Source organism: Polypterus senegalus, chromosome 4 (assembly GCF_016835505.1).
Source record: "Polypterus senegalus isolate Bchr_013 chromosome 4, ASM1683550v1, whole genome shotgun sequence".
Classification (NCBI taxonomy): domain Eukaryota; kingdom Metazoa; phylum Chordata; class Cladistia; order Polypteriformes; family Polypteridae; genus Polypterus; species Polypterus senegalus.
Window position 1 is genome coordinate 88,079,974 of NC_053157.1, and position 25,751 is coordinate 88,105,724.

At 38.0% G+C, this 25,751-nt stretch overlaps 1 protein-coding gene across 18 annotated transcripts in view; it reads left to right on the forward strand.

The window, feature by feature from the left end:
• Nucleotides 1-25,751, forward strand: part of LOC120527501 (sorbin and SH3 domain-containing protein 2-like) — a 416,285-nt gene that overhangs the window by 269,840 nt on the left and 120,694 nt on the right. For all 18 annotated transcript variants that reach the window (XM_039750968.1, XM_039750969.1, XM_039750973.1 and 15 more), the window contains 3 exons: nucleotides 10,731-10,903; nucleotides 16,956-17,022; nucleotides 20,923-20,973. In XM_039750968.1, coding sequence (XP_039606902.1) covers nucleotides 10,731-10,903; nucleotides 16,956-17,022; nucleotides 20,923-20,973 — 291 coding nt within the window. The remainder of the gene's footprint in view (nucleotides 1-10,730; nucleotides 10,904-16,955; nucleotides 17,023-20,922; nucleotides 20,974-25,751) is intronic.

The window sequence follows — 25,751 nt, forward strand, 5'->3', positions numbered from 1 at the left end:
ATATATATATATATATATATATATATATATATATATATATATATATATATATATATATATATATATATATATATATATATATATATATGTAAGATATGGCCGACCATGTACCCCGGCCAATACCCCCAAGCCGCCAGGTGGAGCCCTCCTTGCAGCATGGAGGTCCCCAGAAGACCAGCAGGGCATTATGGACCATGTAGTTTTTGTGCACCGCCCTGCTGGATGCCATGGGGGCACGAGAGGGAGCTGCAGGGAGGACCGAAGAGCGACGGGCTTCCGGGGTGAGAAAAAACATTATTTACCCTGACCCGGAAGGAATAAGGACTTGTGGACTGTTGGGAAGGAACACCTCCGGGTCAGGGAATATAAAAGGACTGTGGGAGCTCCCAGACGATGAGCTGAGTTGGGAGGCAGGGTGGCTAAGCGTCTGGGAGTGGAGGATTGGTTTATTGTATTTGTGATTATCATTGAGAATTGTGGAGAGGAGCGTGCTTTGTGCACTTTATTATTATAATAAATATCATCATTGGATTTTACCTGGTGTCTGACGTATAGTCTGAGGGTACAAGGGTGCGAGAAGCATCATATTCTATTACAATATATATATATATATATATATATATATATATATATATATATATATATATATATATATATATATATATATATATATATATATATATATATATATATATATATATATAAAATCCAACGTCTGTCTGCTTTTTTTATTCCCATTGATTTTGCGACTTCTCTCATCGCATCATGGTTCGCTTGCACGAGCGATGTATTCACGCTAATCTGAGAAAGAGGCTGCAGGCCGAGGGGAGGGAGAAGCGTGACGTCAGGAGTGGGGTGCCGGGCAGGGCCCTCCTTACTGTCCTGGGGACGGCTAGTATAAAATTAACGATGAAGGCAAAAATAACATTACATGCATGCAGAAACCCACCCAAATAACCCCAATGGTGATAATTAACACAGACATAAATGAAGCCTGAAAAAGCACCAAACATTAAAACTATAAACACTTAAACAGTCCAATTTCACAAATGCAGATAACAGTAAAAAATTAAGTAAGATTTTAAAAGAACAGCCTAAAGAATGTTTATAGGTTGTAAAAGTTGTCAGCGCTCCACAAAAGAAGATGTTTTCCAACTCGGATGGAATCACAAGAGTAAGCAGGCACAGAACAAGAACACAAATCAAGCAGTAACTGTGAGTGACTTTTTTGTGAATGTCATTTTAATTGACGCGAATGCGGTGAGACAGAAAGGTGTAAGATGAATGTAGTTATGCCAGTTCTGTATGGCTCACTTTTTCTTCTTTCTGCCCGCAACACCTGTGGCTACAACTGAAGCTGCTTAATGGCACAATATTCCTGGGGCTGCTGGGAATTGCAGTCTATTTTAAGTAGTGCTGCTACATTCCCCAATCCCAGGTCATTGTGTATGCCTGAGCCTAGGCTTGAGGTTGGCAAAGTTGACCATGTCAACTTTTTTGTTTCCCACCAATACACATTCAACAGAATAGGCCATGGAATCTTTATGCTCCAAAATGGTGGTTGGACTAAACCATTTAGAAGCCATTTCAACCATACATTTATCTGAGGCTTTGGTGAGGGGATGAATCCTGATCCAGACTTCTCTAACCAAGAACCTAGTAGGTTGTGTCAACCAAGATTGTCTGGACTATGTTACTACCATCCTCTCCTTTACCTGTTGTGTAACGTTGTAGATAGTTACACAAACAACTCCAAACTATGTGCCAGGTTTGGACGGACTGTGACCAAGTACCCTAGAGCTAACAATGAAGGGGTCTCACCAGTAACAGTTTGTTCATTGCAAACAGTTCAGTTCACTCTTGATAGTGGTATGTGACAAAGGATGCAACAATGGTCTTCAGGATCCATTTCAACTGCTCAGTGCAATTCCAGTTTCCAAAGTTCTGTTTCCAGACTTTTTCAGCCATTGAGCTGGTAAACTGCAGGCCTCTGTCAGAGCTGATGTTTGACACCCCTATCGGGTAAATGTTTCTTTCTTTAGGGTAGAGCAGATCTTTTTTACAGTGGGGTTAGCCAGTAGGAATAGCTACACCCATTGGATAAACTAGCCAAAAACCACCATGTGAAGTTCTTCCAGGCCTTGCTGGTGGTAAGTGGTCTGATTAGGTCCATGCCTAGGCACTCCTTTGGGGATGTGGTAGGTGGTTGTTGTAACTGTCCAACAAAAAAGCTAGGTGGGATTCTGTTTCGCTGGTAGGTAGTATATGGGATCAGACACCTTTGCATCATTGGGAAATTTTGAGCAAACCTGATGGCATGATTCTGAAAACCTAAGACCCCCCTTCAAAGATGACATCATATAAAGTTTTTTTTATACACAACAAGGGTTATAGTTCTGAAGCCTGCTGCGCACCCACTACATAACCATAAGATTTCAGAATTAACATCATATAGTCAAATCTATTAATTTATTCAATTTCTTGATCCATTGTTACCATTAAAATGCCATAGACAGCGGGAGCTTATCCCAGTACAAATGGGTGCCAAGCATTAGTTAACCCAAGTTAATCACAAGTCTGCTTTTTATGTTTCATTTACCCAACAAAGATTTCTTTGAACAGCATACCAACATATGGAGAACATGCTGACTCCACACAGACAGTGATGAGACTCCAGCGCTAACCACAGTGCCACTGTGTTACCCTAGACATGAAGTACCTCCATAAAATCTCATTTAAACCAAGTGGCTTCTGTATATAGCAGCATGTAATGTTAATTACAATGGGACTGACTTTCCTACAGCTGCTTAATGAAGAAATGATACCTCTGAATGGAAAACCGGTCCTAGAAAGTCACTGTTCTTGAATATGCAGGATCCCGTTTTGTCCACATTTCATATTTTTATGTTATAACGGGCTGGAATCATTTTCATATTTTAGGTACTTATTTATTTTTGTTGAAAATTACTCTCTATAAATGCAACTTATTATTATTTATTATTATCTGAGTCTGCTTTCTCCATTACAGGCTTATGAGTAGGCCACCACTTTATGGCAGTGAACGTTCACTCTCAACACTCACATCAAGCTTATTAGGCTATTTTGCACATTTCTGAGATGAGTATGCAATTTGGGCAATCAAGAAAACAGCAACAGAAATATCAAATCAGTATTGACAGTAATCTTTCTGGGAACTGAACCCAGGTACTTGATGCAATGAAGTATCCGTGCTGAAAACTGTGTTGTAGTTACACCCCAAATCACCTGGTATAGTACTATACTGTATATTTCCATAACTATAAGATGGGCAGTTTAAGTGGCTAGCTCAGAACTATGCAGATTTTCACTATATTGCATGCCTTTCACATTTTATGAAGGTATCATTCTTGTTGTGATTTTAACAAATTAGTGAATTGATGACTTGCTGGCATGGTGGTTCAGTGGTTAGTGTTTGTTGCTGCTCTGGATTTCTGAGTTCAAGCCCGTAACATGTAGTCATTTCTATTGTTTACTCCTAATACTGAAAGAATTTCAGCTTAATTTCATTGACAGTTGACCCCCAGATTATCAGAGTGTACTTGGTAGTGGACTAAAATCTTGCCAAGGATATGTTCTTGCAGTATTGCGTTTTCAATTTTCCCAGGTTCTGCTTTGCTCCTATGTGCCAAAGATATGCAGGTTTGACTTACTGGTGACTAGTGTTAGTGGTCATGCCCTCACATACTTCATCTCACATTAGTTCCAGCCTTGCTCTTGATGCTGGGTTGATTTTGAAGACTCTCCCCACGTCTGTGTATTTTTGCTTACTCCCACAGTACATACATGATAAACGTATGCAGGCTGAGTAGAGTGGCTAAAATTTACTGCACCAATGTAAGTGATTGTGACCTGTAATACCCCATTCAGTGTTGGTTTTCGACTTGTACCTGGTGCTGCTGGAGAAAGCTCAGCTTTTCGCATCCGTCATTGAATTTATCAGCCTCAGAAATTAAGGAACTGAGAGTTTGTCAGCAAACTTAAATTTTATTTGATATTGTCATATTTTCTCATGCAGAAAGAGCTTTTTCAAATGATCAAAAATGTAGAACAATAATGAATGGCCAATGTTGTATTTTTATTCTTAATTTGGTCCCACTCCAAAAATAAAAAGAGCTTGAGAAGGTTTTTGTTGCAATTAACACTCAGTTCAATTTTCCACTAATAACATTTTGAAAACATTCAGTGCCCGAGGCAGGATTGTCTCAAAGGAACCCCACATATGTTCAAGTACAGCAGCTATTTTTCTCATTGGCTAATCACAATAATTAAGAAATAAAAATATGTGCCACGGTCCCTTGCTGGCATCTGTGTTGTTAATGTCTAACTGAAAGTGAACTGCAGCAGCCTGAGTTGACTGTTCCTCATCTCCATCATTTCCTCATTCTGGTTTAGAAGCCCACCAGACTTCGTAATGCCATCAGAGATCTGAAAATAGAGACTGTCTGTGATTTCCGGTTATTTTTGTATAGCGTTCTTCACTGAATACAGGCACAGAGTGCTATGGTAAGTTCTCAGCTAAAATGCAGATATAAATTTTAAATATTAATAGAGAATTAGTACGAATAAAGACACTGGTTTGTTAAAACATACAGAATACAAAGTAGAAACTGATTACTATATATTGTAACCAACAATATCTGTCTATTAATTAATTGTTGAACTATGGCCAGTTGACAACATCCATCCATATGTTACATGCCAACATTCACTCACTCAGTCATTAATTAATTGACTTTTTTCTTGTCAGCCATGTTTTAATATATTTGCACCTTTAATAGTAGTCATTGTAAATAAATTGATATGCCAAATATTACCACATGATAAAGAGCAAAAATAAAAAAAGCCCTCAATTGACACTGGTTATGACCTAGGAGAGCTGGTCAGCACACCGATCTCTGACTATGCACACCAAATTTCAGGGATTACTTTCAGCTCAATGATTTATTCATGTCCTGAAGTCAGAGATCACCATATCATGTCAATATTATGGTACCTAGTATAACCTCTGTCTCATGTTGCCATCTGCATTGTAGATTATGGCCTTGACCAATAAATTTGTAATTGTGTACTTCGCTGTTATACAAAATATTTAGAGGATCTCATCACCTGCATGCCCTGTAATACAAAATATATTTACATTTAAATATTAAAACAATGATTACACAGTTGGAAACTTGTTAAGGGTAAATTTCGCACAAACATTAGGAAGTTTTTCTTTACAAAAAGAATGATAGACACTTGGAATAAGCTACCAAGTAGTGTGGTAGACAGTAAGACTTTAGGGACTTTCAAAACTCAATTTGATGTTTTTTTGGAAGATTAGGGGCTTTGCCCCCTGCTCGCTTCACTCGCCAACCCCCGTTTTTGTTTTTCCGGATACACTTTTAAGATTTTTTTTCTTTGAATTGTTGCTATTTCATTAGTTTCACTTTTATTTGAGAACTTCTGTAAAAACAATATATGGAATCTTTCGAGTCCCAACATTCTGAATCTTTTAAATGAGCTCCGTGAGACATGTGTAATGACTTTGTACCGTAATTCAGGATAGCTTTCTCTGTTTGGAGTTTCAGCACAGACAAAACGATTTACATCATCAGCAGTTAATAATTGTTTTTGCAAAGTAACCAATAAATGCATGTGAGGTAAACTCTGTTTTTGAAATTCTCTTGACTTATACTTCAAAGCCATACAATATTTACAAACTTCTGACATATCACCTACACTCACCTAAAGGATTATTAGGAACACCTGTTCAATTTCTCATTAATGCAATTATCTAATCAACCAATCACATGGCAGTTGCTTCAATGCATTTAGGGGTGTGGTCCTGGTCAAGACAATCTCCAGAACTCCAAACTGAATGTCAGAATGGGAAAGAAAGGTGATTTAAGCAATTTTGAGCGTGGCATGGTTGTTGGTGCCAGACGGGCCGGTCTGAGTATTTCACAATCTGCACAGTTACTGGGATTTTCACGCACAACCATTTCTAAGGTTTACAAAGAATGGTGTGAAAAGGGAAAAACATCCAGTATGCGGCAGTCCTGTGAGCGAAAATGCCTTGTTGATGCTAGAGGTCAGAGGAGAATAGGCCGACTGATTCAAGCTGATAGAAGAGCAACTTTGACTGAAATAACCACTCGTTACAACCGAGGTATGCAGCAAAGAATTTGTGAAGCCACAACACACACAACCTTGAGGCGGATGGGCTACAACAGCAGAAGACCCCACCGGGTACCACTCATCTCCACTACAAATAGGAAAAAGAGGCTACAATTTGCACGAGCTCACCAAAATTGGACAGTTGAAGACTGGAAAAATGTTGCCTGGTCTGATGAGTCTCGATTTCTGTTGAGACATTCAAATGGTAGAGTCAGAATTTGGCGTAAACAGAATGAGAACATGGATCCATCATGCCTTGTTACTACTGTGCAGGCTGGTAGTGGTGGTGTAATGGTGTGGGGGATGTTTTCTTGGCACACTTTAGGCCCCTTAGTGCCAATTGGCCATCGTTTAAATGCCACGGGCTACCCGCTACCACCATGTACCCATCCTCTGATGGCTACTTCCAGCAGGATAATGCACCATGTCGCAAAGCTCGAATCATTTCAAATTGGTTTCTTGAACATGACAATGAGTTCACTGTACTAAAATGGCCCCCACAGTCACCAGATCTCAACCCAATAGAGCATCTTTGGGATGTGGTGGAACAGGAGCTTTGTGCCCTGGATGTGCATCCCACAAATCTCCATCAACTGCAAGATGCTATCCTATCAATATGGGCCAACATTTCTAAAGAATGCTTTCAGCACCTTGTTGAATCAATGCCACGTAGAATTAAGGCAGTTCTGAAGGTGAAAGGGGGTCAAACACCGTATTAGGATGGTGTTCCTAATAATCCTTTAGGTGAGTGTATGTCCTTATAGTTGATCTCTATTCTCCTTTTCATTATTTCTCCGAGTAATAATTTCTCTTTCTTTGCCCTAATGCGATGTTTACTTTCTTTGGTCTGACACTGTCGTTTTTTTCTGCTTTCATATTCTGTATCTTGCTCGGCAAGTGTATAGCGCCAACGTTTGTGAACGTGTTTATGAAGTTCTACCTTGTCTTTTACTCTCTGTCTTTTAATTCTGAGAGCGATTGGATGTGCTTTTTTTTCCTTATTTTCTGAATTTGCACCTAGATTATTCTCTTTTGCTCTTTTTTTCTATCTAACACTTTTTTCTCCACGCTGCTTTCTTCTTCACTTAGTCGTCTATTGTCCTTATACTCTTTATATGCACTGAGAGCCCTGGATCTGTGTGTGCTCAAAGCCTCCTTTACATGACTGAGAGTGTTGCTGCCTGTGCTGTTATTTGATTGTAAGTAGGGCATGTCTTGCAAGAATCTTGTGTTCTGCGTCATCGCAAGACAGTCCTGGGTCAATCTCTTGGCACAAAGTCTCATGTTTAAGGTCCCCGCGAGACACTCCGTGGCCAGTCTCTTTAGTCTCGCGGGTCTTTTAAGTGTCTTCCGTGATCTTAACGTAAAGATCACGTCTCGTCAATCTACTGTTTCTCTCCAGGATTTTTTTTTTATAATAGAGAGAAATAAGTGGATAGGACTTGCAAGCTTTGTTGGGCTGAATGGCCTGTTCTTCTCTAGAGTATTCTATGTTCTAATTATTTTTAAACCAGTAACGGCGCACTGCATGTTACACTTAACTTGAGCATTCATAGTTTTCATACTCTTTCTCTGTACGTTTAGCATTCCTCTGCTCAGTGGTTGATGTGCTTTCTGCTTCCTGAGCTGCTCTTCTTTTCTTCGCCCTAGCGGTTCGCTTCTTCTCTTCTTTCGTCGGCATCATTAAGTCAGTGTTTGTGTTGCAGTTACTTAGTATGTTTTTCTTAATTTTTCACTTAAGCTGGCACTTAAGTCTTCAATCTGCCTCAATAAAGATTTAAGATATGAAGAGACAGGGGAAGTGATGTGCGAAGGTGGTAGGGATGAAAGCAGCACCTGTGCGCAAGTGCTGCATGGCCGAGAGTTGATTCTGCAATAAAATAAAATATAAAATAAAAAGAGGAATAACCTTGGAAGTCAATCATCACCCCGAAAGCGGACAGTAGACTTCACATAGTATGTGTGTACCAAATTTCAGATCAATAGTTCAAACTGTTTGCTAGTTACAGGTGAATTAAAATCCTGGACAGACAAACGGACAGCGATGGTAGAGTATTATATATAAAGATTAACAAATAAAATACCATAAGAACCCAAAAGAAAAGCCCTCAATTTCACAGCGGCCATTGCAGAACCGAGAGAGCACTCAGGCATGTGTACTCATTTTCCCTTTAGGAATATATCATTTACATGACAAGGGTTTTGAGGATGTTAACTGCCTCTCAACTCTGCAATGACCCTGTTTCCTATTAAAATTAACCTTATCAAAACATTCCTTGCTTTTTAGCCACACTATAATTCTAAATCTAAATATATTTATATATACTAAATAAATAAATAAACTTTAACTGGGATGCTACTTAACCCTTCATTATATACTAGCATATATATTTGGTACCTTGTTGTCTCTAGAGTAGACACTGATGTCTGGAGTTTTTTTTATTAATATTTTGCTGTCAGTTTGCTTTATATTCATACATTTATGTTTATGTATTTATATTTAGCAATATTAAGATCCTAATTTATAAAGAATGCGCAGCTTCTATTGTGTGTTACTTTTGTGCATTGCATTTTGGTGCGTTGTTGAATGTTGACTTGTTTTTTTATCTGTATTGTGTTTTTAAATTTGTGTCGCATTCTGAATTTCTAAACAGCTGGTATAAATAATAAATTTAACTGAATTGTTTAAGGTGGGTGGCACAGTGGCACACTGGTAGCGCTGCTGCCTCGCAGTTAGGAGACCTGGGTTTGCTTCCCGGGCTCTCCCTGCATGGAGTTTGCATGTTCTCCCTGTGTCTGCGTGGGTGCTCCGGTTTCCTCCCACAGTTCAAAGACATGCAGGTTAGGTGCATTGGCGAACCGAAATTGTCCCTGTGTGTGCTTGGTGTGTGGGTGTGTGCGTCCTGAAGTGGACTGGCGCCCTGCCTGGGGTTTGTTCCTGCCTTGCACCCTGTGCTGGCTGGGATTGGCTCCAGCAGACCCCCATGACCCTGTGATAGGATATAGCGGGTTGGATAATGACTGACTGACTGTTTATAAGGTGGGGACAGTGGATAGTGCTTTTACTTTACAGAGCCAATAAAGGAGGTTAAGATTCTGGCCTAAGCAGCTAATCTCTGTCTATGTGGAGTTGATGCTGAGTTATTATGTGTTTTGTCTCGGAGTATTCTGTTTTATAATGCAGGTTACATTGTCTGGCCCTGGTTTAATATCCCATCCAGGGTTGCTCCTTGCTTTGTGGTCAGGGCCACAACTCCAGTAAGCCTAAATTGGTTGGAGCAAGTTTGAAAAGTAAAGGCTTCATATCCATACCTATAGAAGAGGGTCACTGTCTTTTCTAGCAGCTCATCATATCTCAGATGAGACACCAAAGATCTAAACCCTTTCATTTGTTCAGAATTACCCATCTCTATACCCCGTGCAGTCTTTGAGCATTTGAGGCCCTAAATATTTTCATGAACTATAGACACCCTATCCAGTGATACTGTGTAATGCATACAGAAGAAGTGAAGTACCGTTAATAAAAGCAACTTGATACAGTTGTTTGGAAAAGAAAGAGTAGCAAATAGAGATTGGGTTAAGGCAAGGCAACCATAATAATAATAAGTTTTGCAAGGTGTGTTGCAAGTCATCTTTTTCCTTGTTTGGCACACAGACAATCCATCCAAACAGAGTCTTCACAGTGTCTTTGTGTATACTGGTCATTTTTAGAAACAATTTCAGGAGGTATGCTGGGGTGAATCTTCAATAGTAGTAACTGACTGGGTGCTTCTAAATCAAAAAAATTCTTATTATCGACAATTTATATAGTGTTATATATTTTTAAAAACAATCTAATGCAAGTAATTTGATTTTATTATTTAAGTCCTAATACTATAAAATATCTCAAAAGAATGGAAACTGAAGCCATGATTCTGACTTCTGTTTATTCAGAAACAACAATTCAAAAACAATTCAGAACATTACATGTATTTCATTCACAATGTTGACATTTAAAAATAAAAAAATATAACTCACCTTACTAAATGGTTTCCATCACAGGCTGCTGATTAGCGATTCACTGAGATTTCCTATTGTAGCACTCAAGCAGCAGTTATCCCTTTAATCCCTTTTCCACAAACAATAGAGATTACCAATAAATGCAGAATAGAGCACTTGAGGAAGAATAAGGAGGGCTGGCACTGTGAGATTTTCCCCGGTCTTTAGTGCTGGTTCTCTTTGTCTCGCAGAATTGTTCAACTTCATCATTGACAAAGGCAGATATGTAATTATTCACATAAAATAACACATTCCTAGCTCGTGAAGTAACCCTCCTGCGGTTTGCTTTGTTACATTACTCGTGTTTTGCGTGCCTGGACCTCAAGACAACATTACTTCAGTTTTTGCCAAGCAGTTTAAATGCAGTGGTTTTTTCTATGCCTAAAAGTAACTGCATCAAACAAGGAATAAATGATCAAGTGAAAAATTCAGTTGTATTCAATTCGGTTACTCACAGTTTCATGAGGATTGGTATTTCTTGTTGTCTGCTACAGAATCATCAGAGACTGTTGCACAGGAGTCATATTTTCATGGCTCTGCTGCCGTGAGTCCAGTGCCCATCTCCAGGACATCTCATGAGGAGAAGAGAGTATCCATTATTAAAGCTCCCCATTACACAGGAATCGGCCCGGTAGATGAATCTGGCATTCCAATAGCTATTAGGACGGTAAGTTTAAATCAACTGACAGTTGTTAGCTTTCTTTGTCTTTGTGATTTTAAATAATACCCTTCTCTTGCTTATTTATATGTTGCATGAATTTCAAATATAATCTTTTTGTCATAATATACAATAGCCAATCTTTAATCAGTATATCACTGTATGGATTTAATAAATAAGAAATATGTTCATAAATGAATCCTTTTCAATGGTTCCACATCCTCACAGATCTAGCATCCTGTGCTCAGTCCTACTCCTTGTGGAATTTGAATGTTCTTCTAGTGTCCGTGTGACTTCACCTCTGGTATTGTGCTTTTTCCTCATGTATTCACAAAGATGAACTCTTTAGGTTAACTGGCAGTTCCAAATTGTCCCTGAGATGGACTGACATTTCCTACATTGCTGCTGGAATTGGCACTAAAACAATCCTGAATTGCATTCTGCAGGAGTGAAAATTTTTAATCAAAAAGTTTCACTGTGATTTTGTATAGATCAAAATCAAATCAGTTCAAGATTACTTGTTTCAGTGATTTGAAACCCAGATATTATGAGAGTGTTGTGTGGATGCATCATTTTCTGCTAATAGTTTGTTGTTTTGAAGTTGGCTGTGAACCATTTAATTGAATAATGTATTATTTCATAATACAAATTACATTTTTCATTCATTTTAAGACAAGGAAGATTTGTTTTCATTGTTCTGTTCTTGTTTCATGTGTTAATTTGAATAAAAATCTGATTATCAAGAGTATGCATTTTCTCACTACCTTTGTTGCAATTAATAAAAGCATACTTAACCTAAATATTTAGCATTTATGTAAACGATCTTAAACATAGGGTAGCACAGATTTACAGAATCCAGGTTTCACCCTACACGTATAAACACAGTTGGTATGAGGGCTCAGTGCTCAGCACTACTAGCCCACAGTTTGATCCCAGTCCATTCACTACCTGTGTGGAGTCGGTATGGAGAGTGAATGTCCACATGGACTCTCTCTCTCTGTACTTCATTTATTTTGCTGGGTCACAAAGACAGGCAGATGGGTTGCTGCCTGGCCCAATAAGTGATTTAGTAGTTGATATGGTTGCTACCCTTCTGTATAGGGCAACAGCAACATTTATATAACACATTTTCATACAAATGATGTAGCTCAAAGTGCTTTACAAGATGAAGAAGAAAAAATATAAAAATAAGATTACGCAATACTAAGCAACAAAGAATAAAGTAAGGTACGAAGGCCAGGGAGGACAGAAAAAAAACAACCAAAAAAAAAAAAAAACTTCAGAGGGCTGGAGAACAAAATCAAAATCTGCAGGGGTTCCAAGGCCACGAGACCTCCCAGCCCCCACTGGGCAGTCAGCAACACTCCACAACCCTGACTTTTAATCAGCGGGTTTAAAAAATAAACGGGTGGATGTTTGTTGGGGTAATCTTGTGATGCATTGGTTAGTTTTACACAGCTTCTTGAACTTGGCTTCAGTACCAGAAGTACATCTCCATGTTTGTTGGCCTGATCCTTAATTAATATGTCATCTTCCCGCATCCCAAAGATATGCATGTTAGGTCAGTTGTTTGAATATGCTTGGTGATGACCCAACATTCCACCTGGAGTCTTCTTTTACATCTTGCCCCTTGGACCCCAGTGACCCTGCATTGCTATAATCGAGTTTGGATAAATGGATGAATCAATCAATATTTATGTGAAGACATATATAGTTTGGGGCTGCACACTGGTACAGTATTTAGCATAGTTTATCTCGCCAGTGTTCTCCTACAGCTCCAAACATGCTGGGTTAATTGATAACTCTGAATTAGCCTTGTGTGAATGCATGTTGCTCCCATGTCCAGGGGTGATGGCTAACCTGTAACTTCCCATGACTCTTTACTGTATTGCAATCACCTAAGTAAGTTGGCAAATGTCCCAGGGAATTATTAGGGAGTCAATAAGGCAACTCCGCTTAATGCACAAACTTAAACAAGTGCACAACCTAAGCAAAAAATGCTGATACTCTGCTCTTTCGAAACACCACCTGGGGCAGTCTTTGCAAATAGTTTTTCTCAAGAGCCGGTCACTTTTTGGTAGCTCTGTGCTGGTAGGCATGGATCCTACCTGGTAGCCTTTTGTAAAGCTGTGAATTGAAAGGACAGGGCCTTCTCTGAATCATATGTCCTTATTGGGCATCTTCTTTGAGCTGTGGGAGGAAGAGATAGAACAGTGCCCTCTCGTGTCCCAGAGTGGTGTTACCCGCTTGGTTTGAGTCCTGAAGATGATCCTCAAGCACCCATGCATGACAGTATAATTCTTATTTCTGAAATGAGTGAATGAATGAATTATTGAATAGTATTATTGCATATTTTCATAAGCGTAAACCTTGCAATCATACTTATAGTAAAAATAGTATACTCAACTATTTACATTTATTTTACTTCATGATACTGTTTATTTTCTAAAAAAAACAACAGATATTAAAAATAATAACCATGAAAGGAATATTGCCAACAGTGTGACACTAGATTTACAACTCTGCAGTGCTAATAATTCTGGCAGAGCTGCTGCTGTAATCTACTGAAGGGTCAACCAAGCATCAAAAGTTGGCATGGGCCTTGAATTAGTTGCTTTCGGTTCTCCATATAACTCATAATGAAAAAAACAGATAAAAAATTGATGCATAGCTATTTATGGTGGGGATTTTGCTGGAAAAAAAGATATATCTATTAGTTATAATAAAAGTAAGCCTTATCGTTTTTATATTTTTGAACAAAAAACATTGTAGCATGTAGAGTGATTCATAGGTCTGAAACATCCACCACATCCTCTAAGTAGTGAGAAACAGATCATAGATACATGATACAGTACCTGCCAAATAATACAAAGGGTACACAACACGTGTTTCGCCCTAATTGGGGCTCATCAGGTGTATGCATGTTTGCTTCGACTTACGGGGATCAAACCTCAGACGTCAGTGCCTGACGCAAACCCTCTGATGTTGCACCACAGTGGCTAGTTCATTTACTTGACAGGGTGAAGATTGGAGTATTACATTCATAGATCTGAACCACAATCTGATTATTTAGACGGTTACCTACTAGGTAACACTTGTAGTTGGTTGTAAGAAGCAGATCGTAGGTATGTGCGCCAAAAAATACAATGAGTACATAACAAGTGTAAAGTCAGTGAGACAATAATTAACCATTCATGGAAGTTCTCCCACTATTAAGGGGCAATGGGAGTAATCTTGTTATCTGTGTCTTATATTGTATAGGAATGAAGGAACCAATGTTTACAAAGCACCTCTTATTTATTAATTACTGTGTTCCAGTGATCAGTGCTTTAAATGAAACATAATTTGTAAGTCTTTGGGTCCTAAGCTCTCCCTCCACCTTCCTCTTCTAGCTGCTCACATGTCCTGGTTATATAAATACCTTACACAGTATATGTATGTATATCTATATATTTACAGTATATTTATCCAATTGTATATAGTATGTTCAAGAGTAAGGAGTGTCAATGAACTAATAATACAGTAATCCCTCCTCGATCGCGGGGGTTGCGTTCCAGACCCCCCCGCGATAGGTGAAAATCCGCGAAGTAGAAACCATATGTTTGTATGGTTATTTTTGTATATTTTAAGCCCTTATAAACTCTCCCACACTGTTAACATTATTAGAAATAACACCCTTTAGTCAAACGTTTAAACTGTGCTTCATTACAAGACAGAGATGGCAGTTCTTTCTCACAAGTAAAAGAGTGCAAACATATCTTATCTTCAAAGGAGCACCGTGAAGAGCAGATAATGTCAGAGAGAGCGCTCGCTAAGAAAAGCAAACAATCAAAAAATCAATACCTGCTTTTAAGTATACAGAAGCACCGCGATAAAGCGGCATTTTGTAGAGGAGCGTCCTATCTTCTAGGCAAACAGCCACTGTGTAAACAGCCCCCTCTGCTCACACCCCCTCCGTCAGGCAGAGAGAATGAAGAGACAGAGAGAAGCAAACAAAACAAGCGCCACGCGGGAAGCATATCTTATAGCATTAAGGAGTTTTAGTTAATATGTAATACATGCTCTGATTGGGTAGCTTCTAAGCCATCCGCCAATAGCGTCCCTTGTATGAAATCAACTGGGCAATCAAACTGAGGAAGCATGTAACCTAAATTAAAAGACCCATTGTCCGCAGAAAGCGCGAACCAGCAAAAATCTGTGATATATATTTAGATGTGCTTACATTTAAAATCCGCGATAGAGTGAAACCGCGAAAGTCAAAGCGCGATATAGCGAGGGATTACTGTATTATTCCCTGGTGATCAAAAACTACAAATATTGTTCCAGGAAACAGCCTAATACAGTGGACCTCAGTTATAGTGCCATCAGTTACTATGTAACTAACTCATTTTCTGTAGATAGATAGATACTTTATTAATCCCAAGGGGAAATACTGTATACAGTACTTGTAGTTTGTTTTCAACCAGGGGCTAATATTATTAGTTCACTAGAGCTCCTTACTCTTGAACATCCTACATATTATACAATCAGCCATAAGTAAAACATTCTTGCCTCTCTTAGTGACTAACTTTGGGTTCTGTTGATGGTCATTGCAAACAAATTTGATAGGAAACGCATTGGTAATTAGTAAGAAAACTGGGATGTTTGGCTATACATATAATTTCTTCTGCAGCGCATCCTGTAAAAATGGTACGGTGAATCAGATTTCAATGTAATGCTTTGTAATCTTGGACTGTTCTAAAGTTTTGGAAGGGTTAGATGAAAAGCAATATACAAAATAAAAAAACAAGGTTAGTGTATGATAACACCAGTTTATTTCAGAGAAAGTGGGAAAACTAAAAATGGCAACCAATAAGAACTGAAATAAAATACAAATAAACTTACAAAATAGAAAACGACTGGAAGTGAAATAAAGGGTACAGAAAACTTGAAGCCAACTGAACTAAGCTTGGCTTTAGATGTGGGTTTTTACTTTGGTTATTCAAGAATTTGTTTTCAAGTGTATCGCCAGTTGTATGTTCACCTGGGGTGCAGAGAATTCAGTACTTATTAGATGTTTACAATTTTCTATGGTTTACATCATTCACTAATGTATTTTTTTTTGTGTTTTTTTGTTTAAGCTTCATTTTTTTTCTGAAACTTGTTTTTTTAATTTTATTTATATAGATTTACCCTGAAAGCCATAGCCAGTAAATAGAGTTCTTACACTGAATTGTTTTACTTTAATTTATTACAAATAGCAATAACATTTACTGGCTGCAGATTTACATTTCATTTTGGGAATGTTTTGCTCCTGTAAATATATTGTAGTGACCTCTTTACAACACGTTTGTTCTCAGCAACAGTGGTCAACACCCAAACTCGAGCTTTACAGTATAGTTCTTGTTAACCACGTCTCACTTGAGCTTCACCTATCTTTCCTCCCACTCATTCTCCACTCCACATCTCTTGCCATGTCTTTTTCCATATTCACTTGTACGTACACCCTACTGGTCAGCTCCTCTCTTCATGTGCCCCACCTATCCTTTCTGCTGGTGACCTTAATTTGCATAAACTGGAAGTCCCCAAACAGCTAAGTGACACAGCATTATTATAGAAAAATATAGACAAATAAAATTTATCACCTTGCTTTCTTTATTTTCTATAACATCACCAAATTCCAATCAAATCAGTCAAATAATTTCTTAGATTTTAGGATATTTACATTTTCTTATGTAGATACTGTATTATTGTTATTCCTAAATATTGATATCCTGAAATGTCCTTACTTAGCAGATACCTGTTGCCATAAATGTACATTCCTGTCAAATTTGACCTTTTAACTTAACAGGAAATAATGTTTTTGTTGATGAGTGAACAAGTGAGTCAGTCAGTCAACTTTGCATTTTATATATATAATATATATATATATATATATATATATACTGTATATAACATACATATTATTTATTTATATATATATATTTTTTGGATAAAACTGACCAAAATTAAAGGAGTATGTTGTGTACATTTTAAAAGTGACTGATTTTATTTTAACAATGCAGTATTTCATTTTATTCAGACAGTGGACCGACCAAAAGACTGGTACAAGACCATGTTCAAGCAGATCCATATGGTGCATAAACCAGGTATGCAATTATAAACGTGCTTGAGTTTATAAACTGCACAATAGATCCATTTTGAAGTTTTGGATTGACTGTTTGCTGTTTGACTTTGCATTGGCCCTTCAATTAATGTTCAGTGTATGCCTTATATTTATAAAATAAATAAATGCAATTTTATTTATTTTCATGTTCAAATAGATTAACACTAGAATTTCTGAAGCTTACGATTTTTGTTCGTTGTCCCTGACCTTACATTTTCCTGACATACTCCAAGAAGCTTGCAGCTCCTTATCGCTGTGCTAATAGCCTGCTTTTGTTTTGCAAATGTGTGGATTAGTAGAATGCAGCCTGCTACACCACAAACCCTCCCACTGAAGTCTGTGTTGAAGTGTTCATCAGACAATGTGTTTGTAAGGAGTTGTATAGGTAATCAAATACTATGATTTGAAATACATATATTTCATGTGTGTTCCATGTCTGCATCAACTTGTGTAAATATAGAATGACAGAGGAAATGTGAGGCAAGAAATGCTGAACACACACTGCTAAAACAGAAAATGGTTTCATATGTTATAGTAATGATGACGAAATTTTGATGTGAAGTGCAGGATGTGTGAAAAATGAAGCACAAATATCCAAGAAACACTTTTACAAAAGGTTTAACAAGACAAGTATGCTTTTATTCTGGACTAAAACTGAAGAAAAAGAAATTGCTCAATTGATATGTTACTGAAGCCCAACTATCAGTCGGTACAAAGTAAAAGACGTTCACATACGTGTTTGCGCATTTCATTTTCAATCAGTTGTCTCACTGGTAATGCTGCTCCATCACGGATCTGTGCAGATGGCACAGTGGATAAGCTACCATTTAGCAATGGCGAGGCAACAGGTTTGAATCCCACGCCATCTTTGCATTTAGCACTTGAGTAGTGAGCTGCTATTATTATTTTTATCATATAATAAAAGCATACATTGGATGTGAGTCAAAATTGTGGTACTTGTAAAAGATGTTACTTTTCCTCGCACACTGACATTCATATCGACATGTCATGTGAATGATTTTTTTATTCAGTTTTCTTCTTGGATTCTTGAATAAGGAAAGTCATTCAAATGACATGATGTTGATGAGAATATGCGAGGAAAAGTAAAATCCACCATAGACACTGTGGTGTCTGTTTGCTCAACAAGACACCAAGAAGAAATGATTGAGTCGTGTTTCTGTGTCTGCTTTTATCCTTTCAGCGTTAACTTTCACAACTACCATAAATTTACGCCGGCTGTTACAGACTCAAATCAAATGTATGTTTTTATTCAAAACAGTAAATGCGAGGAGGACCTGGGATCAAACCAGCAACCTCTTGATCATGACACATCTGTTCTTACCACTGCACTAGCCGTGTTTATTTCATATTGATTAATATTTGGACTTCAGTTTTTATACCTTGCCAGTAACATGTAAATTGAACAATTTCTTTTTTTTTTGGTTATATTCTTGAATAAAAGCACACTTGTTTTGGTATACCTTTTGTGAAAGTGTTTTCAGTCTTCCCATAGTATACACTTCAAGTCAGAATTTTGTCATTATTACTATAACATGAAAAACGTTTCTGTTTTAGCTATGTGTTTAATATTTCTTTCTCGCATTTCCTGTCATCCTACATTTACATAGTTTATTTTAGACCTGGAACACATATGAAATGTATGTATTCCATCCATCATCCAACCCGCTATATCCTAACACAGGTTCACGGGGGTCTGCTGGAGCCATTCCCAGCCAACACACGGTGCAAGGCAGGAAACAAACCCTGGGCAGGGTGCCAGCCCACCGCAGTGTACCTGACACCTAATTCCCAGATACAAAGACTTCAGCAGAGGGAGGACCACCTGTATGAGTGAAGCAGCCAGGAAATGTGTCCAAAGTGTTAACTAAGTGCTGTGTCTGCAAATCTCTGAGCTACATTTTTTGCCGCCCCTGTCCTGACCCTTCAAACAGTTCAGCACGTGTATAGATTTAATGCTTTTGTGGTTGGTAGAATCATGGTGCCACCTCAGAAAAGGTTGGAAAACACTGCTGTTCTCCTGGCATGCAAAAAAAGATCTCAGTAGCTGCTATCTCACTTAAAAACTGACACCATGCATTACTTGGGTGGTTATGTTGTGTGTGCATAAATTAGCCGATATGCTGCAAACTAGAATAAAGGGTAGGGATAATAATTACACTTCAATTTTGTTAAATTCTGTTATTATATTAGGGCAGTCAGCATTGTAAGCTACCTGACAGAACAGAGCAAGTTAAATACAGAGGTACTAGAGACTTACTTTGGTTTTAGTTCCACTCAAAGAAAACTTATTTAGCACTTATATGATATGACATTTATTCAATCTTCTCACGGAAACATGTGGTGTATTGTTGTGAACCAAGTAATACAAAATGTTAAACGTTTAAATGAAAATTTTATTTCATAAAATTTTTTAAAGGTAGTATATAAATACAGTACTGGATGTGTGTGTAATTCTTTAGGCACACATTTAAGTTATTTGCATTATAACACCCAAAATCAAAGGATGAACTGCACCAGTACACATTTCAGGAGTTTGAAACCGATGAGCTTTGATTGATTGCTTCCCAGCTAAACTTCCGTTTTAGCCATGGGAGATGTCTCATCTTTTCTACTTGCAATCGGATTTGTTTGATTCTTTTACACTGATCATGTACTGCTTCAGTGTTATAGCTCTTTGACTCTTGTTCCCCACTACTAGATCGTTCACTCTGTGCTGCTCCTTCTAGTCCACACACATACCGCTACTGCACACCCCCAGCACTTTCCACCCTTTTTTCCGAGACCTCCTCCTCCCGCTGACATCTTTCATTAGCATAAAACAATGCACCTTCTGCAAGCACAGTGCTCAGTAACTGTCCAGCCCTGTGGCCATCTGAGTCTCCGGCTGGAACATTATAGTATTACTGTTTCATAATTTATAAAAAAAAAAAAGAGAAAAAGTTACATAAAAATGACAGTCTGATCAAAACGCCTGAGGTGTTTGCCTTGTTCCCGGCCCTGGATGCAAGAATATTTTTTTAACACATTAATCACAACAATTAAATAGATAACTTTCTAAGACCTAATATATATAATGTTTAGGGTTGTCTGCAGTGTTTCCTCTAGATTGTTGTGTGCAATTTTTTTTCGTGTTAGCAGCAACTTCTGAAAAAGAACAACTTTTGAGTGCCAGTATTAGCAGTACATTTCTGTATATAGCACAAAAAAACTTAAGACATATAATTATTTTCTGTATTGCATATTTAATGTGAAATATCAAAACCTACCTGAACTAATATAATATTTTTAAGAACATTTCAGTGAATAGTCAAACATTTTCTCTTCTAAACTTTTCTGTCTTCCATAAGTTATAAATTTCATGAACATTAACAACCTGTACAAAATTTAAAAGAATTTAATTCTCATTAAGTTTTCCAAATGCTCTGCATCTAAACAATTTGTAGATTTTTTATATTGTTTTGTAAGTCCTTTATCAATCAGCACTTGAGGCCTGGAATGTGTCACAAATGTCCAAAAGTGAAAATATGGACTGGCATTAGTATAACAAAAAACTGTTCATTCAGTCTTTAACAGTTTCTTTAACTTATTAATATACTGTTTTTTTAAATCAATATTTCTGTAATTGGCTCCAGCAGACCCCCGTGACCCTGTATTCGGATTCAGCGGGTTAGACAATGGATGGATGGATGAATATTTCTGTATATTGTTCATGGGGTACTGAAGCCTTTAAAATCGGACAAATTTATAAAACTGCTTTGTACTTTTTCTGACAGTCCACCAAAGGTAATATCTACCTTTACGAAATAATGAATTAAATAAAGAAAATGCTATTTACTTTCTTGTCTTCATTTTGTCTTTCTAGATGATACAGGTGCAGACATGTATAACGCCACATATGCACTTGTAAACACAGGTAAGTGCTTCATTAACATCTGTTCTCACAATTTTGGTGATGTCTACCTATATCCTGTATATAAAATGCTAAGAGTTGTCTTTTTGTCACAAAAATAACAAAAAATCACACACCCCTAGTCCTTATAGATTCACCTTGGTCTCAATTAACAGGTTACCCTGTTGTGGCACCGCCACATAAACGCTATCTGATTTGGTTTTGTCTATTCACCTTCCTCAATGTTAACCCGGTTGCTGCCCAAGCACCCTTAATATGATGGTGGTTTGGGAATTAAATCCGGCACGTTGGGCAGATGGTCATAAAGAACACCTTTGGGGGAGGTGTTGCTGTAGTTTCCAGGGGTTATCATGGAGAAAGAACTCCAGAATACAGTTTAAAAGACAGCAAAAGACAAGAAGAAAGAAAAAAAGAACAAAACAAAGGTTTTCAACACCAACTGCTAAAACAGGACCAAAACTGCAAATGTAGACTATCCACGGCCAGAGAAAGGATTGCCTCACCCATTTATGGAGGTGACCACCTCAAAGACTTTGCTGGCCGACCCACTCGGCTGGGACAGTCAGGAGAAATTAACGTTGGTGAGCTAAGTGTGATCCTTGATCTCTGGGGTAGCATGCTTGGAGACTTTGGGGAAAAGAGAACAAGGAAATCGACTAATGTTATCATAGGTTTATGAAAACTGCCTGAACTTTGGGGTTTGTCTGTGTCGAAGGGTTTTGTTTCTTTTAAGTTAATCGCATACTGTACTTGTTGGGATGTGCGGGAGGGAGGTGCATTCACGAATTTGGTTGCTGCCATTTCTGTTTGTATAGTTGTATAGTTTTCAAGACTGATTTAATACAGTTATTTTCACCTTGTCTGTTTCTCATGGTCATTTTGTTGATATTATGTACGTTATATTGTTTAACCTGTCACAGGAAGGGGTCCAATGACGATTTGAGGGTGACCTGCCATCTGACCCACATATACCAGCTTTGGTGGTGATGTATAGCGAAATCAGCCAGGAAAGGGTGAAGTGTTATATTGTGACACTCATAACACGGCCCATGAATTGTTCATGCATGGTACTTCGTCCATGAAATTCAGCTTTGGGCTTTTCTCACAGAAAGCAGAGGCACCATTGCTGACACAAAACCAATGGCTGTGCAGGCAACGATACGGCAGTTCACATAACCGCCCTAGCTGACAGAAGGACAAGGGTTACAAATTCACTCTGTGCTTTCTTTGAAGTACATTCACAGGCCAAATTATTGTTTACATCGCAAAAACTGCTGCACTTGCACGTGCCACTGACAGTCAAGAGCATTCGACAGGACACATGCTAACCAAAAGTCATACATTTTAATTGCAAAACAAATTGCACATACCAGCCAGAGGTCAACCACACAACATGAGCACTGTAAATCATAAAGTCATAAAGGGTTGAGACAACATTGGCTCACAGCAAAGGACCTTGCAGCAACCTAGGTGGAGTCACTTGGGGTGTTGTGTTTGGTGAGAGGAGCTTATTCAAGGGTTCGAATGTTTCTAGTCAAATGTAAAAAGTGTATTCATATTTTGCATAGTAGTGTTTTTTGAGGATGGCTGGTGGCGCAGTGGGTAGCGCTGCTGCCTCACACTTAGGAGACCCGGGTTCGCTTCCCGGGTCCTCCCTGCGTGGAGTTTGCATGTTCTCCCCATGTCTGTGTGGGTTTCCTCCCACAGTCCAAAGACATGTAGGTTAGGTGCATTGGCGATCCTAAATTGTCCCTAGTGTGTGCTTGGTGTGTGTGTGCACCCTGCGGTGGGCTGGTGCCCTGCCTGGGGTTTGTTTCCTGCCTTGCGCCCTGTGTTGGCTGGGACTGGCTCCAGCAGACCCCCGTGACCTTGTAGTTAGGATATAGCGGGTTGGCTAATGGATAGATGGAAGGATGTTTTTTGAAACAAAAATAATATATCACCTTTTACACTGTCAACTGTATAGGTTTTGGTATGGCTCATTATTTAATTTTTCAAACCTACTGCTGTTTGCCTTTCATTATTTCAATTAACCACAGTACTCTACATATTTGATGACCATTGAAAAAAGAAACAGAGAGAGAGAGAAAGATGTTGTTTTGGTTTAAATCTTCAAAGAAGAACATCCTTTACGTCCTCTGTTTGTAGGTTTGGGTGTGTCAGACTGTAAAACAGTGATAAACCAAACACTGTAAAGGATAGATGATATGCACAAAAGATCAAACACACAGTATAAAATACACTTGACTTGATGTCATTCATTTTCTCTTTTAAATAATGTATAATCTTGCGAATTATGTTTCTTATATTTACTTTTTAATTCAAATTCAAACAGTCAATTTAGAAAATATAATTATTCAGCACCAGGTTTTAAATGCGCTTATAAGCTTTTTGGCCAGTTAGCAAGGTAAATGGGTAAACCTTCTGTCTTGCTTAAAAGTTTTTAAGTTGGAATGCAGCTTGTATATGTGATTATGAGTCTGACGCCAGGGACCTTTTAGAGTCACTTTGCTGCTGGACCCAGTACTACAGTGGAAGAAAGTTCGATTTTGCAAGATTAGTTTCCTGTTAAATATGAAGAAAGGAGAACTTACAAAAACTAGCTAATAAAAAATGATTGCTTTGAGTTTAAGTAATACTAGTAAACAGAAATACAGTGGCTTTTATTCTATGGATTTACATTGTCCTCAGAACTGTAAGTACAATGCAGTAATGATGCTTAGTCTTTGTCCAGTTCCTGTCCTCTCAAGGACTTGAAACACAATTTTATCCAGAAGTCTTCAGGGTCCACAGAGAGATTTCAATGACATACCTAATCCACTCTCGCTGGAAAGAAATATATCAGCTGGTGCTTGATGATTGGTTAACTCTTTGCTTTCCTTCAACAAAAAGAACACATTGCTTTTACATATTATCTTTCTTGTTATACGCCACATTTTTCTACAGTTGACTCCAAACTCAGTGAATCAGTCAGGCTGAATTTCTCCTTTTCTGCTTCTGAGTTCTAAATAGTAGAATTCCCCTCGGATTAGTGGGGTGCCCAAGCTTTAGATGTGTTTCACACCCTAGGCAATAGAGAGTCAGTCACAGAAAACAGAACCCAGACCCAGGCAAGAAAATTGCAAAGAGTGAGAGTTAATACTTGTTTTCTTGAGTAACGCAAGTACAAAACTTTGGATGATACCTGGTGCATAGATTTGTCCACGAAAGTATGAAAAGATGAGCTCTGGAAACTCTTCTTGCTGACCAAGCCAAGATCAAGGTTCTGGGATATACTGTTAAGTGTCATTTGACTGTGATTGTTACTGCCTTACCTGATGGAGAGACTTAGATGTTGGGGTGCCTTGCATTCTGAAGGAGCCTTTTGTAGCAGTTCTGTAGAAAAGCAGATCGTTTTAGTTGCTTCAGCAATTCAGCTTTAGCTGAGATGGGTGTTGGTGTTAGTACACTTACGAATGACTTACAGTCTGTAATTTACTTTTGAAACAGTGTGTGACTGACATCCAGGGCATTATCTCCCCTGGAGCACTAGATGGCAGCCCCCCTGGGTTGACACAGCCCTGTTGGGTTCCGTGGGTGCCACCAAGGGGTGCTGCAGGGATTTTGGAGCCCTATTTCATTGGAAGTGCTTCTGGACCATGCTAACACGCCACAGGAAGTATTCCTGGATGCTGGATAAAAGGAGCACATTACCACTGCTCCGAGAGTCAGGAGGGAGAAGATGGGAGGAGTGGAGGTGGAGGAGACAGAGAGAGGGAGAGAAAAAGAAAAGAAAACGTGTTGTGTGTATTGCTGTGCTTTTGTACTGTGTATTGGTGGGAAACGGATGGAAAGCGTTTCCTACAGCTGAATAAAAGCCATGTGTGTGCTGGACTTGTGTCTGCATCTGTTTGTGTCAGGTTTGGTGAGCTGGTGCACCCTCTGCAGGTCAAAAGTGAAAAGTACTATTTTTTTTTCAAAAACAGGTACAATTAAAAATAAAAAAAATAGTAATAAGTATTATTTTTATAAATTAATTAGGGCTGCTGTTCAATTAATTTTATTTTTTTAAATCACACAAGTAAAATCTTTAATTTAAATTAACTGTGCATTAATTGCAAATTATCGTATTTCCTTCAAGCATATTAATGTTTCTATAAACCAGAAGGAACTCAGTGTTTTAAGTTTTAATACAAAACAGGTTTAATAACTAACCACTTGCCTATGCAAATCACAATGTGTTAGCCTAGCATTTTGGTTTGTTCTTTCAATAATTCTGCCTTTAACATGATATGAAGATGAAAAATAAGAGTGTATCAATTTTCTGACTATTTATTTAGCTAGTCCCCATGACCCTGTAGTTAGGATATAGAGGGTTGGACAGTGGATGAATGGATATTTAGCTGGTTTCCCAAGCATACCAGTTTATTTGCCTTGATTGCTCAAGGGATGATGTCTAGACACAAAAAACAAATGTTCACAAAGGACCACAGTTGGGTAATGTTACTTTCAAAATTGAATTATTTTTTCTTCTACTAGAGATATGAAACCCATACTTTTAATCAAAATATATTTATTTCCTTAAAGAGAAAAAGGAATATTGCAACATGTATTACTACACCTTTCAAGATCAAGAAAGATGAAAACATAAAGCAGGACAGACTGAAAAATATATATCTTGGTTATAGATTATACAGAATAGTATGATAGGGTTATTTATTTCAAATATTTTAAATTGCACATTGTCATAGTATGTTTTATTTATGAATTATAAAATAAGTCTAACCATCTTAACCTTGAGC